Source organism: Astyanax mexicanus, chromosome 10 (genome assembly GCF_023375975.1).
Source record: "Astyanax mexicanus isolate ESR-SI-001 chromosome 10, AstMex3_surface, whole genome shotgun sequence".
In the NCBI taxonomy this organism is placed as follows: domain Eukaryota; kingdom Metazoa; phylum Chordata; class Actinopteri; order Characiformes; family Acestrorhamphidae; genus Astyanax; species Astyanax mexicanus.
Window position 1 is genome coordinate 46,366,118 of NC_064417.1, and position 17,957 is coordinate 46,384,074.

A 17,957-nucleotide genomic window follows, 5' to 3' on the forward strand; every position below is an offset into this window, starting at 1 on the left:
CCATATCACCCACTCCTAATTATCACATCAGGGTACTACTTTTTTGCTATTTTTAGCAAAAGAAAAAAATTCACACTGTTCTCATTTCCCATTATATATCTACTACATTCAGATTATATCTACCCAGTATCATTTATTTTACTTTAATCCTGGATATATGAAGAAATTTGGAGTGCATTATTATTAGTATCTTGACATTTTGGATCATTGACGCTTGTTACAAATCTGATAAAATTCTTGTATTTTTTTTATATCTCAGTTAGGGGTGAGCCATATCATATCATATGCAATAATAAAATTTGAATTTTCATTTTGTTGCAGTAGTGTATTCTTTTTTTTTTTGACATATTGCCAAGAGTATCATTATCGCGAAAATACCATGAAATATTGTGATATTATTTTAGGGCCATATCGCCCACCCCTAGTCTTGGGTGCATTAACACTCTTTTATGTAGATTAAATACAGTATAATACTGATACTCCAGATGCACAACTATAAACAGGGTCTAATTTGCAATCATAAAAAATAGTGTTGACATGTAAGAACCATTTTTATAAAAATGATGCTTAAACACATCAATGACTTAAAAGAGAGGCCCAATCATTCATTACCTGCGCCGCCCAACCAGAGTCTGGTCAGGGTCCGGGTTGGCCGGCTGCGTGCTGCGGACCACCGTGGAGGGGACTGCGTGTTCCGCTGGAGACGCCGCACCGCGGGTCACGCGCTGGGGCGTGTGCGTGCACATGCTGCTCACCTGGGAGGAGAAGAGAGGAGGAAGTGTTTAAGTCTTTCACTGTGAGACACGAGACTGGCAGAATTCCAACAGGGAAAGCAATTAATGTGACAGAACGTCCCTGAAACTTTCCCCCTTATTCAGCTTAATCGCCGGCTATACGCCGCAGACGCATCCTCCCGGTTTGTTTATTTCAGGGACGGGGGGAGGGTGGGTGGGGGGGAGTGACAATAGGATTTACATAACAAAACGACTCAATTGTCGCGCCCGTCAGCCACTTGCACTGTGTTCTTTCAATAATCATAACCCTCCGCAGACCCGCCGCCATTAAAGCAGCCTCTTGTTCTCTCTGTTCTCCCTGATAAACGCCATTGTTTTTTTATAGGCCGCAACATCATAATAATAAACAAGAAGACCCGCTCTGTGGCAGGAAGATAATAGAAGGCTTTCATTGTTTCAGGTGCAATAAAAATGCAAATGCCTGTTAATGTTTGGCTTGTGGTTTAATGAATTGCCGCTGGTTTAATTTCCCAGGGGGACTGGGTCTCCGGCTTAATTCTGCCGTGTAATGTTAGCAGCTAATTGTGCCCGGCTGGCCGTAAGTGATTCTATGCGGCCGGGTACACAGGCTCCCGAATACTGATGGGACCAAAAATGAATGTGGACACGCTGATGAGAAAGAGGCAGGACTGGACATATGCTTACACACACACACACACACACACACACAAACCTTCAGCTGAATACAGGGTTTTGGAGAAGAACTTTTGTAAACTAGATCTAGATCAGCATGACTAAACCAGACAATGCTGAATAACCATGCAGCATGACCAGCACCACCAAAACCAAAAGTAACATCATTATAGACAACATTAGATAGTTTCATAAGATTGTTATAATACTGCAGAGGCACATCATTTAATATAAACAATACAAACACCACAAAACAAACAGAACACATGTTGATCCATGGGCATGTGAAGCAGTAATGCACTGTACTCTTCTATGGATCTTTAAATCGACAGTAACGGAAATCACTGGATGAAGAGTATGGAGAAGACACAGCCAGCAAAAGTACATTTCAGGCTTTGTGTGCTGCTACCAGTGTCACTGGCAGTATCATTGGCTGGAGGTATAATGGATTCCACAAAACAGGCCACCATCAAATTCAGACAGAAATGTTAAACCACTGCAGCTGAATGGAGCAGGATGGTTTCTACAAAATTTGGTCCCTCAAAACCAGCATGGACTACCTGAAGAGACCAACCATGAAATGGCCCTAACAGACCCCTGATCTAAACAACATAGAAAATGTGTGGAGAGCAAAATTTTTTTTTTGTAAAATAGTTTTTTGGTGGAGGAAAATTTGATGGGTTGCTTTTAATTTTTAACTTTTATGCATTGAGTTGTCTACCAATACATGGAAACAATACACTGTCTGAAAATCTGAAAGTTTGAAGCAGGTTAGTTGCAATGCTAATAGCCTAGCTCAGCTGGCTGAATACAAAGCTTGTGTTTGGTCTGAGATGCTGGTGCTGTAGTGCAACCTCTGATGGACCACTACTGGTGAATAAGAGCATAGTGCTCCCTTAAGCAAATAGTGCGTGCAAGGCAATACATGCACAACTGAGAAGCAGAGTTGTGAAAAATCTTCAAATACAAAAAATACAAGACTTTTTGATGTGAGCAGCCTAAATATAGATAGATAGATCGATCGATAGATAGATAGATAGATAGATAGATAGATAGATAGATAGATAGATGTCAGACAGTGCAAGTACGCAGTTATATAATAATTTAGCAGTGCAAATTTGTAGAGATGTAAACAGTGAACAGTAAATAAACTAGTAGTGCAGAATATGGCAAATTGTGTCCTTAGAGTGGCTGGAGTGGCCGGTACGAAAAAGTGTCACAGAGTCTTCAGTTTTCTGTGCTGAGAGGAGTTGAACAGTCTTTTGGCCTGAGGGACAAAAGACCTCCTCAGTCTGTCCGTGGAGCAGGACTGGGACACCATCAGTCTGCCACTGAAAGAGTTCCTCTGCCTGGCGATGGTGCTGTGTGCAGAGGATGGTGAACATTGTTCATGATGAAAAAGGTGAGTAATCACCTCAGACCTTCTGACGTGTGATGTTAAATGCCCTTCTGACTCGAAGCTCCAGCAGCCGTGTGCTCTGCACTTTTGATGTTTCTCTGTTCGTTTCAATGAGCTACACATGATAATAATTCAATTAGTTAACACATTAGTCACACATTTAAACACGCACACCTGCTGCAGTGCATTCACACAAACCGTCACATATACACACACACACACACACACAGAAACAATAAGACTAATAACACTGGTGTATCACTGAGCTCAGTGATATGATCATCATCAGCACAGATCAATACAAGCTCTTTCTAGCCGACAGACTCTGAACTAAAGCAGTGCTGAAGATCATGTAAAGACCAAGAGAGGAATAGAGAAATAGAGCACAGAAACACAGAGAGAGATAGAGAGAAAAAAAGAGAGAAAGAGAGAGAGAGAGTCTGGTGTTCAGACCATTTATTACACAAGTGCTGTCCTGATGCAACACACTGTATTTCAGCGCAAGGCCAGAGTCGCTCTGCAACACACACACACACACACACACACACACACACACACACACAAACACGGGCCCTCAAAAACACTCTTCTCACTTACTCACAACCTCTGAACACACACACTCTCTCTCTAATACTCTCTCTCTCTCTCTCTCCTTGCTCTGGGGAAATCATTAGTGGCCGGCCTCTCCCTGCGTAATTTCGCCGCGCGCCCCCGGCCCTGATTAATGCGGCTGGGGCGTGTTTCCCCTCTGTGTTTGTGGGCCGGGCTGCGAGGCTCTGGGGAGCTGTGGCGCAGGGGAGAGAGAGAGAGAGAGCGAGCGATTGTTTCTCTCATTAGCAGGACATCAGTAACAGGGAGAGGCGGCGGCCATGCTGCTGGATAACACGCGCCGGGAGATAAGAGCCATATCAGCGAGAGGGCCCTGAAATATCCACCGCCTTTTATCTGTACCTCACACACTCCGGGAAAGCAGAGAGACAGAAATAGGGAGAGAGAGAGAGAGAGAGGCCAGAAACACACACATCAATAAATATACTCTGCGAATGTTGACAAAAACACTTGAAGGGCTTCACAGTTTTTTACAGCGAGGCAAAACCTCTCAGTGTCGACGCGAAAAACAGATCAGAGAATGATTGTGATTTGTTTTAGTCTTCTGTCTCCATTAAAAGAAGTCTAACTTTATTTTCTTTAGTACAGTTGAATGACCAAAGTTCAGGACATGAAACTGACAGCCCATGAACCTCAGAACCTCAAACACTGTTTGTTGTTCTACCATTGAAACAAAATTCAGTATACCGTATTTTACAGACTATAAGGCGCACTATCAATGAATGTCTTTTTTCTGGTCTATTTTAAGTGACAATAGTAAGGAACAAGGGTGTCGCCATGTTTAACTTTTAGTTCAGCAGGTCTCACCGCTGGGGGGCATCTAAGTAAACAAAAATGTAATTCCTTAAAAAAAAAACTTTTTCTTTTAAAGTGAATTGAGAACTGGGTGTTACAGTCTACACAGATTTCTCTCTTGAAAACTGTTCATTTGTGTGAGTAAAGTGCTTCTGCTTATTTACAGTAAGTTTAGATTTCCAGTATTTTAGCACAGTTAGAAGCAGTGCTAGCCACATTTAGCAGCACTTAGCGCTAGACTGAGGCACCCTGAGTGTTCTGGTAACACAGGGTGCTATCAGCTAGCGGTTTGTCCAATGTAGCTTGTTATAAATATGGTTTACCATATTTATAACAAGCTACATTGGACAAACCGCTAGCTGATAGCTACGTAGATGTATGTAGGTCTATGTAGACTACGATCCAATATACTCAACTAGCGGCTAATGCTAATGCTGCTGCTCCCAGCCTTAGTGCTGGAGAAACTTCACTGAAAACTCCCCCTCATAACGCTGTACTTCAGCGGAGTGCCTTTACTGCTCCTTAATACCTGACTGGTAGAATTCATACATAAGGTGCGAAAAATACGATAACCAAAGCAGTGCTCCCGTCTAAAAAGGACCATTCCAATCCCCCAAAACTGTTACATCACAGTCTTGACTCGTTATCCACCTAATTCCACCACGTGCTGTGGTGAGCAGTGGGCTACAATGCCAGATCACCTTTGGTTTTCATTCCAGGCACTTTGACAGTCCAAAGGTATGTTAATGAGGTCCTACAACCAGTGGCCCTAGTTTTTCTGTACATAAACTCCACTGTGCTTTTCCAGCAGGACGATTCTATTCCTAATCAAACATAAACCATAACTATACTCCTACTGTAAAATCCATTAGGGCACCAATATGAACCTCTACAACATCTCTACACTCATTCTGTATGGGTCTAAATTTGTGATCATTTATTTGTCAGAATTTGACATTTTGAACATCCACAGGCAAAAATATAATCTGCCTTAAAAAACACACACACACACACACACACACACACACACAAAGACACAAACTTGGGCAACTTATCGCCTGCTAATATGAATACAGAATAAGAGTCCTTCTTACCACTTGAATGTCAATGCTCAAACTGCTGTAGACTGAACATGTACACATCATACAGTACAGAACATCAGAGGCTATTTTATCTCTAAAAGGCGAAAATGGAATATTCAGTTTACAGTAATGCGGCCTCGTTTCATGCGTACATAAAGAAGACATGAAAGAAATGACTTCATCTGAAAGTAATGGCCCTTAACCAGCCCTGAAGTTCCACAGCTAGATACTCAAGTCCAATCTCGCCTCTCTCTCATCTGACAAAGTGGGTTAAGTTCCTTTTCAGATTGTAAGAAAAACAGATTTCACGCGGTCTGTGGTTTTCCTAAAAGGACATCTCGAACACGATGTGCATATAAACCAATAGGTCTGCATTACTCAAATGCACTGTACTGTTGTCAGAGCCATTCAACTAATTTGTGTGAAGAAATGTGAGCTATTATGTGGAGATATCTGGCAAAACCAAGCAACCCCTCCAGCGTACACAGAAAACTTTCTGATATCGTTTGATGTGGGAGACATTCTTGGAGCCGGTCCGCTGAGGAGCGAGTAATAGCAGATTCGCAGAGAGCGCGGCTCACAGAGACGTCTGGCAGGGGGTTTGAAGCAGAAACGAGTGCCGAGAGCTCTTTGTGCTCCAGTGCATCGGCCCCACTGTTCTTCTGCAGGGCGCCAAGAGGACCAGCAGGAGAGCAGGCGTCATCCCTACAGCACTGCTGCAGCAGCCATCCGCATCCACCTCCTCACTCCGGGCAAAGGTTCACAAAGAGTGTGTGTGTGTGTGTGTAATGACAAATGTGTACAAGTCCTGGATACAATACGTACTCTCACCAAGCACATTATTAGAAACTGCATCCATGCAATTTACATCTAAATCAGCCAATCATTAAACAGCATTACGGTGTCCTAAATAATGCAGATTTGGGACAGCAGTATGTGGCAAAGGATTTTGAGGGGGGCTTGATGGGGGTTCAAGCATTTCTAGATTTCCAAAGATCTCTGATCCACTGACATTTAACATTTCACATTTATGGCATTTAGCTGATGCTCTTATCCAGAGCGAATTACATGGTTATTTCTATGCAGAGACGGGCCAATAGAGTGTTAGGAGTCTTGCCCATGGACTCTTACTGGTGTAGAGCAGTATAGTCACCTAGGGCAGGAACTAAACCCCAGTCTCCAACTTGATGTGGTAGCTCAGTTGCATGCAGTGGTGTAATCTACTGATAGATAGATAGATAGATAGATAGATAGATAGATAGATAGATAGATAGATAGATAGATAGATAGATAGATAGATAGATAGATAGATAGATAGATAGATAGATAGATAGATAGATAGATAGATAGATAGATAGATAGATAGAATACCTTTTTAAATACACATTTTAAATCAGCAATAAGTCAGGTGATGCAGCTGGCTAACGAATGTTATCTGTGTCTGAAAGGCAAGCTCTTGAAACGTCAGCAGTGTGTGAACAAGCATTGTGCTGTTGAAGCAGTGGGCTAGAGTGTGCACTGAGAAACATTATGCCAACTGGTTCGTAGACCTCATTAATGTAACTCTGGGCTGCTACAGTGACTGTAATGAAGACCAAACGCACCCCACACTAAGACACAAGATCTAACTAACTGATGACAACTAACTGATGACCTTGGCACTGACCACAGTGCATTTACACACAGTCTTGTTGGTCGTCTTCAAGACAAATAATTTTTTTAATCATCATTTTTTTTTAAATGTTGAGTGTATCTGACCTTTAAGATATGAAAGGGCAAAAGGTTTTGTTTGATTACTGACACAAGGCATATGTTTACCCTTGAAAAGAGAAAAGTGTATTAAGTATATTTTTTAAAAGTATACTTAACATGGAAAAGTACATTTCAGTTGTAATTAAGCTATATTTAAACACAACATAAAAGCATTACATTGTGCTTTTTAGTGCTTTTTTCATACAGTGTCTGTAAACTTCAGTAGATTTAAGTATTTGTTTTTAAACACCTTTTTTAATACACTTGAAGTATATCGTTACACCTTGTGTACACCTCAATGCCACTGAAAAAACTGCACTTTAAGCAGTACTTAATACCACTAAATATTTTCTATTAACATATCATATAATTTAAAGCATACTGCTTAAAAAAAAAACATTTAAACATACTTTTAATGCTCTTAGGTATACTTCCTTTTCACAAGGGTAGACTTTTAGAATTATTCGTATTATATACATATATACATATGTATATATATATATATATATATATATATATGAAATGACATAACACACTACACGTATGTGTATGTGTATGTGTGTGTGTATGTGTGTGTGTGTGTGTGTATGCAGCTCCCTTAGGCTTACACATTTCAAACCCCTCAACAGCTAGTTCTGCTCTCACGCTCATTTTCCACTAGACCTTAAAGCGCACTTCCTCCCTCTACATCTCTTTCTTTTTCTCTGGGCTGCTCTCTCTCTTTCTCTTTCCCTCTCTCTCCTCTCTTTCTCTCTTCTTTCAATCTCTTTCTTTCTTTCTTTCTTTCTTTCTTTCTCCTTCTCATCATCATTTCTTTTCCACTTCTGCTCAGTAACTGGTAAAAATAGTGCTTCATAAATCATGCATCTTCTCTTTCTCTCTCTCTCTCTCTCTCTCTCTCTCTCTCTTTATCACACACACACACACACACACACACTTACACACACAGATAGGATAGTGAAAAGACAAATGATAGAAAGAATAAGGCGGTACTGTGGGAGATGTGATGAGTGGGGTTGTCATGCTGGTGAAGGGGAACGTGGCTAAAGGGCTGAGATGATGGCGCTGGAGTCGGACGGGAACGAGTTCGGAGGAAATTCAGCTCAGGACTGATTTGGCCGGAAGCAGAACCAACATCTCTTCCTCCTACAGCCATTAAAACCAGTAGCTCGGGCCTCAGGCTGACGGAGTGTCAGTCCAGTGTTCAGACAGATTCACTTAGTGCTGCAGTGTGTTCAGATACAGCCCAGATCAATCTACCGCTTACACACTACAATCAATACACACCTGAACACCGGATCAGAACAAAACCTCCTTACAGCACTCACACTCATATGGGTAACACACACACAGGCATATATACATATGGGCACGCATATCAGTTTCTCTGATTTTGCTATTTATAGATATATGTTCGAGTAAAATGAACATTTCTCCCAAATTCCAAATAAACATAGTGTCATTTAGAGCATTTATTTGAAGAAAATGAGAAATGGCTGAAATAACAAAAAAAGATGCAGAGCTTTCAGACCTCAAATAATGCAAAGAAAACAAGTTCATATTCATAAAGTTTTAAGAGTTCAGAAATCAATATTTGGTGGAATAACCCTGGTTTTAATCACAGTTTTCATGCACCTTGACATGTTCTCCTCCACCAGTCTTACACACTGCTTTTGGATACATTTATGCCTTTACTCCTGGTGCAAACATTCAAGCAGTCCAGCTTGGTTTGATGGCTTGTGATCATCCATCTTCCTCTTAATTATATTCCAGAGCTTTTCAATTTGGTAAAATCAAAGAAAGAAAATCATAATTTTTAAGTGGTCTCATTTTAAGTATGTACAGAGCTGTACATACACATACAAATGCATGCATAAACACACACACATACATACTAACATACAAACACAAATATAGGCAAATCCACCCACACATATACACAGACACACAAGCATGCATACACACACATACTCACACACTGAGACATATTTACACAGGCAAGCGCATACTGATTCATTTCACTCTAATTGTCCTCTCATGACATTTCACTTATATCTATTTTGAAGGCTAATGAAGTGCAGCAGAACACAGTGTGTGTTTAAGATAGAGAGAGGGAGAGCTGACAGTGTGAGAGGAGGAGAAAAGAGAGAGAGCAATGAAGAAAAAGAGAGAGAGAATAAGAAAGTGAATAAAAAAAGGAAAAAGGAGTATACAGATCTGGAAAAAATAAGACACTACTTAAAAATGATGAGTTTCTTTGATTTTACCAAATTGAAAACCTCTGGAATATAATCAAGAGGAAGATGGATGATCACAAGCCATCAAACCAAACTGAACTGTTTGAATTTTTGCACCAGGAGTAAAGGCATAAAGTTATCCAAAAGCAGCGTGGAAGACTGGTGGAGGAGAACGTAATAAGATGCATACATAAACTGTGATTTAAAAACCAGGGTTATTCCAGTAAAGATTTATTTCTGAAATCTTAAAACTTTATGAATATGAATTTGTTTTCTTTGGATTATTTGAGGTCTGAAAGCTCTGCATCTTTTTTTGGTATTTTAGACATTTCTCATTTTCTGCAAATAAATGCTTTAAATAACAATATTTTTATTTGGAATTTGGGAAAAATGTTGTCTGTAGATTATAGAATAAAACAACAATGTTCATTTTACTCAAACATAAACCTATAAATAGTTAAATCACAGAAACTGATTCAGAAACTGAAGTAGTCTCTTAATTTTTTCCAGAGCTGTATATAAAGGATTACAATATCAGAGTAGAAAGATAAGTTTATTGGGGAAAACTGTAATGAAAGGCTGAATATGGTGGATGAGATGAGGTAAGGTTGGAAATGGAGGCACACAGGTCCTGTAATATTGCATTCTGCAGCACATAGATAGACAGACAGATAGATTGTGAAATGAGAAAAGAAGAAGCAATGGTGGATGCTTTCATTACTTTTAGACTAAACAATTAGTGCACTCGTGTTTCACATGTTCTGTGACTCTATCAAGTAAAGGTCATTTTTTGGCTCAGTTAATCCAGACACACATAGAACTGCGAACTATAGAGAAAGTGCTTACATCATGAAACGCCTCATACCAGCCTGATTCCATTTAATATCAATCAATCCAGCTTTTCACCAGCATTCACTACACTATACACTACACCTCCAGAGGAATCCAGACCGTACAGCTAACAGCTATTTCTAATCAGTGCATTCAGAAGCTTCAGTCTGTGTTCAATGCTGACACTGACATGTAATTAACTGTGCAGTATAACACATAGTTTACACTGTACAATGTAAAACGTGTTCTTTGGGAGACTTTTAGAGGTTTGTACGGTTTGAAACTGTGGAGGATGTACAGTATGCTTTGATAAATCTTTTTAAAAAGGCTTAATGTGCATCAAGAACATTTCCAAATTTAAAAACCCCTAAAAGTTGCTCAAGGGACTTTAAAGAGTTTTAAAGCTGATGCTCGTAAATTTAGGGATTAGTTCCCTCTCTGGTGAGAATGGGTAATTGCACCGAGCATGGAAGAATCATGTTAAACTGGGCGGGTGTGACGCAGTCTTCTTTTGGATTTGGATTTCTTTTTGGAATCCGATTACAGGTTATGTTCCTTCAGAAAGAGAGAGAGAGAGCTCAGTCAACTTCACTTTTTCATTTCTTTGGTTTTACCATGAGTTTTAATGAGTGAATGAGCTACTGAGCTCGGCGTTTCACCTTCTGAAGTCTCCATTGCTCCACCAGCCGCTCACGTTCAGTAAAACTGAGCTAGATCGTCTTTTAGAGGCTGTACGTGTGACATAAGAACGTAAAGACTTGGTGTGACATGGCCAAAAGAAAAACTCCAGCGAAAAGCTACCCGACACCCCAGTTTTTAGAATGACTATACTGTATTAGACTTAGCAGGGATGGTCGTTCCAGCACACTGGTACCATTAAACACAATAGTTTATCCCTTCTCCACTCAGAAATGCTTCTGCTTTCAGTTTAGAAACAAAATAATACGGACTGCCAGTTTAAGAGTGTAATATCATTAGATTAGCACTGTTTAGTGCACTGTTTCATTATGCTTAGTGCAGAAATTTGGCTGAAGAGCTAAAAAGCCCCCAGCACTGGGCTGTGGAGCAGCAGAACTGATTTCTCTGCAGTGATGGAGCTCTATCTGATCATTTTGGGATGAGTTAAATAAGGGTTAATGACCCAGAATTAATCATTCAGCATCAGTACCAGAGCTCACAGATGCTCTTATACTGTAGCTCCACCAATCAAATCCTTATAGCTTATAATGTTCCAACAAATAAACGTTTAAACGTCAATAAAAGAGGGAAAATCTGTGTATTAGTTTATTACCTTTTGTTTCCTGTGACTTTTGCCATGTCTGATGCATGGAAGCTAAATGATTCTGCACTAAACTGTGGGATCTGTGTATAGAGTCTCCTGTACTGAATGTGGATAGGATTTGATTTTTGCTTGATTTGCTTGATTCTCTGTTAGCATGGACAATTCGAGCCACACTGTCCACTGTGGGTGGTAATATCAGCTCTCTATGTGGTACATACTACAAAAAATAAGTACAGATTTGTATTTAAGAGAATACAAAGCTTATAGCTGGTACCTTTCAGTAACAGTCTTTTTTTGTACCCATGTTTTTGTACTATCATCAATTGAATATGTGTCAAGAACTTGGAGATCCAAAATTGTCTGGCTTTCAAATGGAAAACATATAATTAAAATATATATTGTTTAATAAATATATGTGATGCAGAATACCGAATGTACTCTTTGGCTGGTTAAATGGTACAAATCTGTACTTCCTGCTTTTGGAAAGACGTTGTACTTCAGAGGGAACGATTAACATCTGACCCCCTGTAAAGACCAATATTATACCTTTGAAGGTACAATTATCAAAAGTGTACATTCAAGTACAAGAAAGTACTTATATCATACCTTTTTAGGGTGTATTTCTGGTAAACAGCTGTAAAATTGTCTCTTATTATGCTGAATTTTGGGAATTGGTGAACGAAGTCCGTCTTTGTCCCGACCTCACAGCTCTCACACTGACCTCACACTCACGCCTCTCTGGGTGGACAGGAATATTTATACCTGCCCTTTTCTACCGCCAGCCTGTGGTCACTGATCCGTTACCAGGTCAGGATCTGTCTGTGCTGTGGATCTCAGACTGTCAGGAGATACAGTTCCTCTTTTTACAGCAGAAAAAGCATTTTTCCAATTTTAGAAAATGTTTATTTACCTACAGTTCAAACTCCAATAGCAATTAAAAATATTATTTTATTAATTGTTATCTGTGGAGGCAAAAGGACTGTACAAACTAATCCCATCATTTAATTTAGAATGATTTGAGACCAAATCCCCAATCCCCAATTGGGATCCAGAAAGTTTTGTACACAAGTTCTACATTAGCCCGACATATGGACGTTATAGGCGTCTGCAGTTATGGCACCCATCAGGGTCAGTAGTGGGAAACCTAGGGGTTAAACATATATACATGTATAACCATCTGGGTTATACAATGTATTTGAGATCTAGACTGGAGCCCATGCCAGATTAGGATGGGCTGTATTGATGGAGTCATTATGGAGCCATTTGTGAAGCCCAACTAAATACAACCCTACTCAGAGCTCATGCCCTCCTGGAACCCACCTAAAATCCACATTCCACCCATATGAGCTCCCACAAGAGCATGATGACAGGTTGGTTGACAGGAATGGCAGAGTAAGTTGCACAGTTAAAAGTATAAGTTTTAGGTGTTGAAACTGTGGAGGAAGACGTTAAGGTGCTGTTGGGAACCTTCAAGAATGCTTAAGGTGTTTCAACAAACATTTTCTTCAAAAAAAGTCATTGAAGTTTCCTTAAGTAGATTTTAATTTGAAAAAGCCCTAAAACTTCCTTAAGTTCCCACTATTAACACTGAACAGGGGTTGGTTAAACCTAGAGGAACTTATTCCAGCTTTAAAAGCTGATTAGACTGGAAAATGATGAAGGATATGAATTACATTTTTAAATTGTACAGTAGTAGTAGATTATTTTAACTATATTTGACTACATCACTGAGTAGTGAATCAGCAGGCCTGATGGTGGCACCAGTTTGCTTTTTATCTTGAGAATTTCACTGTTATTTATTCTAATTTACTGTTATAGATGTTGTCATTGACAAACTGGAAATCCTGCTGATTGGCTTCCTTATTAAGTTAACTGTTAAGGACACCCCAGTTATTTATTCTTCCATTAATCATTGTGGGCTTTTCCAATGGCGCAATTTTTTCAGTTTTTTTTTTAAATCAGTTTCCTCCAATGCATCAGAACAATCCCCGAGCTACGGATCTGACAGAAATCAATACTTTTTACCCTTTAGATTCTTCCTCTTCATTTTTTTCTACTCTTCTAGCACACATCTCTTTTTCCCCAAGTTCTTCCTGCTGCCTACACTCTTTCCCCCTTACTTTCCTTGTCTATCATAACCACCCTTCCACAAATTGATGTCTTATCTTCTCTTCTGTCTTGGAAACTGCTATGTTAACATTACTCTGTCATTGTGTTCCTCTTCAGTTAACCTTCACTGTCCTCTCTACTTCAAGACTTGCAAGATCCTCCCCACCTGCCACACGGCTGACGGATGTTCTGCACAGTAACCAGAGAACAAGGACTAACTGAGGAGAGAAAGACGAGGAAATCACAGCAAGACTCTTTCTTTTCTTTCTAGGTTCTCAATAGAAGTAACTGCCACTAAATTCTCCTTCTATAAAAAGAAGCTGGCAGCATCTAATCTACTCAAGCTTCTCGCAATGTTCTGCCCTCTACTGAACCCTCCTGCTCCCTCAAGCAAACCCTTCCCTTCTTTAAAGATAAGGTCAAACAGATCTTCCAACACTTATCTCCTGTCTCCAATCCTCCCATCAGACACTATATTATAGTTTCTTCTTGCATCCAACCATCCAACTATCCAACCACCTCTCTATGGTACCATATCCTGTTCAATCATCTGCTCAAGACTTTGCTCAAGACCTTCACCCTTTCATCATACTCATTCCAAACAGCTGCTTGTGTCAGTTTCAGCAGACCTGACCCAGTGTAGGATCTGACAGTATATTCTTCATACTCTTCCATCCTCAAGTTCTTCCATCCTTTGCTGCCAACTGCACAGATTCTACCACATGCTTTACTTATCCATCATAACCCCCCTTACACCAAAGCCTTCTCTTCTCCCATCTTGGGAAAAGCTATTTGACCATGCCCCTGTCATTCTGTTACTCTTCTTTTGTTAACCTTCATTGTCCTCTCCCTTCAAGATCCATCCTCCATCCTTTACACTGCTGAACTGCTGGATGATGGATGCTGCCCTGGCTAGGGAATTGGGATACAGCTGGGGAAAAAAAGGCCCAATATAGGGAGCCCAAGAACAGGCGAAAAAATGAGAACGGGTGTAAACTAAAGTCACGTCGAGTGTGACAGAGAGAGACAGGGGAGGCATGTAAACAAAAGCTCACCAGAGAGGATTTTTAGTTTTTTTTTTTTTTCATTATCAACCCCACAAGTCAGATGTTTTATGCTTGCGGGTCACATCTGGTCGTGAGCCGCCTATTGCCAATTTTTGCTCTTGGGCCCCACTATGGCCACAGTTTAAGAAATGCTGTTCTAATGGAAACAGAAGTGGACTTTGGACCAGAAGACCACCAGTTCAATCACCAGGCAAGAAGTGAAGAAACAGCACTTTCTCCTCCCAATCCCCCCAACATTAATGGCTGAGGTGACCTGAGCAAGGTCCAATTGCTCCCTGGACACCAAGGTGGCTGCCTACTGATCTCAGTACATGTGCTGGCCACTAGTGTGTGTTTGTACAGTATGTGATGCTTCATCACTTTTACCATGTTTTACTAGGAAAATATCTAGTAAGCCAGCAGTTGATAATCATATTTTTTTATATGGAATCTGGATGTAAGTTCCAGCCGGCATCACAATGGAAGTGATGAGCATCTTCATCTACTGAGACACTTTGAATCATACAATGACAGTGCATTTTCATTTTTTTTCATTTATATGAATTATAACTACAAAAACTAACATTTTTAAACATACTCTGCTCTGGACAGTTCTTGTATTGTTGTAAACTAATAGCCAGGAAAGATACATCAGTTGTTTCCTATAAATAACTCTGAATGTAGGCTGAATTTCTCTGCTATATACTACAGCTCCTTCACCTGTAAACAGCATTTTACAAAAAACAAAAAACACTCTACGATTCAGAATTTGAGTCAATGTTCGGATCTTCCATGCTTCCAACTCCTTCAAGATGCTGAGGAAACTATTCCACCTCATGAAGACACTGAGATTAAAATACCAAGAGTGTGCAGATCTGAACTCAAAGATAAATGTGCTACTTAGAGGAATCTAAAGTATAAAACTCTATATTCTGCTATGTTTAACTTTTTTTAAATAAAATATGTGTTTCGTATAGCTTTAATGTCTTCAATATTACAGATTTTCTCCATCGCTTTGGATCATTTCTCACATCAGAATTCAATTTCTCAAAACCAATTGTTTGATCTACACATCATCTAGTCACTTGTGCAGAAGCCATTTCTCATTTATTCTCAAACAGCTAATTATTTTGTACAATTGTCTGCTGTTTCCCAAATTATCAATTGCATCTGTAGATCACATTAAATTACACGTTATTCTGCTGAACTGGCTTACCCACTAGAACAACTCATTAGTTCACTGCACACGTCCTTACATTCAAATTAGTTTAACTGATTGTCAGAGTCTATAAAGCAGATTTTATACATTTCTATTTGATTGTTTGTAACTAAAGTGCTCATATATGGGGCATGGACAAAGGATCATCCATTTTATGGTGCTGCTCGGACAACCTGTTTTGAGATAGGCCTACTGCCAGACGAGACGCAGACATGCGCAGGTACTTAATGTCAAGTTAATTAGCAAAATTGTAAAACTTACAAGAGTTATGTGGGACAGGTATGGTAAATAGAGCAGCAATAAACAACGTACCAGAGAAAACAGGCTAGAGGTCATACACAGGAGGTACAAAACAGAGCAAGAGGTCAAGACAAAAAAAAAAACAGGTCAGCAACAAAAGAATACGAGTACAAATGAAACGCTGGGTAGAGGAGCTATGAAAATAGGTTCAATACTCAGCAACGGAGAACAGAAACTCCTGTAGACAGAGCTCTTCAAAGAGCACCTACTCTCCTAACACCTCTAACAACAAACTAACTACTCTAATCTTTATTTCCTTCTTCCCCTCTTTTCCTCCTCTATCCTAGGATTTCCCTTTGACCTCCTTTAGGTCCTGCCTTTAATGTTTTTTTTTCCCCATGAACATCTAATACTAAATGTATATCATTATTGTTAGTCGCTTTGGACAAAAGCATCTGCCAAACGTAATGTAATGTAAGAAACAGAGGGGTATTGATACAAGGGGGAACAGGAAATGGCATTAGGAACAGTGACATGATCCGGAGGGTAGAGTGCAGATATATACTGGGAAATGTAGTCTTTAAAGCATGAGCTAGAGTCCAAGACAGGCAGCGACAGGACTGGCACCTACACTGCGGTGCAAATATTAACTCTGATTTGAGAAATGCATCAAAGCGATTAAGAAAAAATGTAAAACATATACAAATATAAATTCATATAAATTCATAGTAGTTACTAAGCAAAACCTAAAAATATATTTTTAGTTTTATTGGTTGGTTTATTTGTTTTTGTAATTTCTGAATTTGTCAGCTTAAAAAACAAACTTCCACAATACAATGCAAGTCATGATCTGATGATCTGATGAGCATCTGTTATGGACAGGCTCCTCCGACAACCCTGAAGACACAGCTTTGCAGAAAAAAAAACACTTGTTCTTACATCACTTCCTGTGTGATCTCTCCCTAGAAACATTATAAAAGGTTATAAGAGATTTCTAATCATACTATAAGTTCTTAAAACTCAAACGCAAAGTGAGATAAGAGTTAATGCACAGCGTGGAGCTGAATTAAAGTTAAATGTTCTGGATGCTCTGGTTTGGTCTGGTGTTGTGTGAGTGTGAACATCCTGAGCCAAACATGATGAAGCTCACTGTGAAATTCTGCTCTGATCCAAATCCGCTCTTAGCTTGACAAATCAAACCACACACATATAAAACGGCAACAAACCTGCCTGTAAACAACCTCCCGGCTCACGCACCACACACACACACACACACACACACACACACTTACACACAACACACATAGTATCACGCACAGAAGAATCACAGCAGCAGTTCAGACCCAGCAGCAGATAAGTGGAGATTTGATGAATAATGCGTGTGCGTGAGTGTGTACGATTGTGAACATGTGTGTGCGAGTGTGCGGGAGTGTGTGTGGTGGTCTGTGTGTCGCTCACAGGAAACTGGGTGTGAAAGTGGAAAGGTCAGTGCAGTCCCTCCATGCAGAGACGGGATGCAGTAAGAGCTTCAGCGCCGGCACTTTTTTAAATATTTCATGAGCACTTGCCCTCACACGCGCACCAGCAACTGGAGTGCGTTACTGCTGTTTAAACTCCTCGCACCCCACTGACGGGGTCACCCATGAGAAGCTGGGAGAGGCTGCACTCCACACAACATCAGGAAGAGCTTCCTGGAAAGAGCTGGAAGCCTCTCTGGTGCTGTAGCTGAGTTTAGAGAGTGCTTATGAAAGCGATGGATGAAGAGAAGCACAGACAGCAGAGAGAAAAGAGAAGGAGGGGAGTAGAGATATATATATATAGATTTGGCCAAAGACTGACAGATATGTTTTTTTTACAGCAAACTAAAATGCAGTTTTGAGAGGAAAGGATTGGAAAGTGAGTCGAAAACCACTGTTGGAAAAAAAATCC

General features: G+C 40.0%; 1 protein-coding gene across 1 annotated transcript in view; it reads right to left on the reverse strand.

The window, feature by feature from the left end:
• Nucleotides 1–17,957, reverse strand: part of gpc3 (glypican 3) — a 261,250-nt gene that overhangs the window by 98,625 nt on the left and 144,668 nt on the right. Inside the window, exon 4 of the mRNA XM_022684240.2 lies at nucleotides 613–755. Within this exon, the coding sequence (XP_022539961.2) occupies nucleotides 613–755 (143 nt within the window). The remainder of the gene's footprint in view (nucleotides 1–612; nucleotides 756–17,957) is intronic.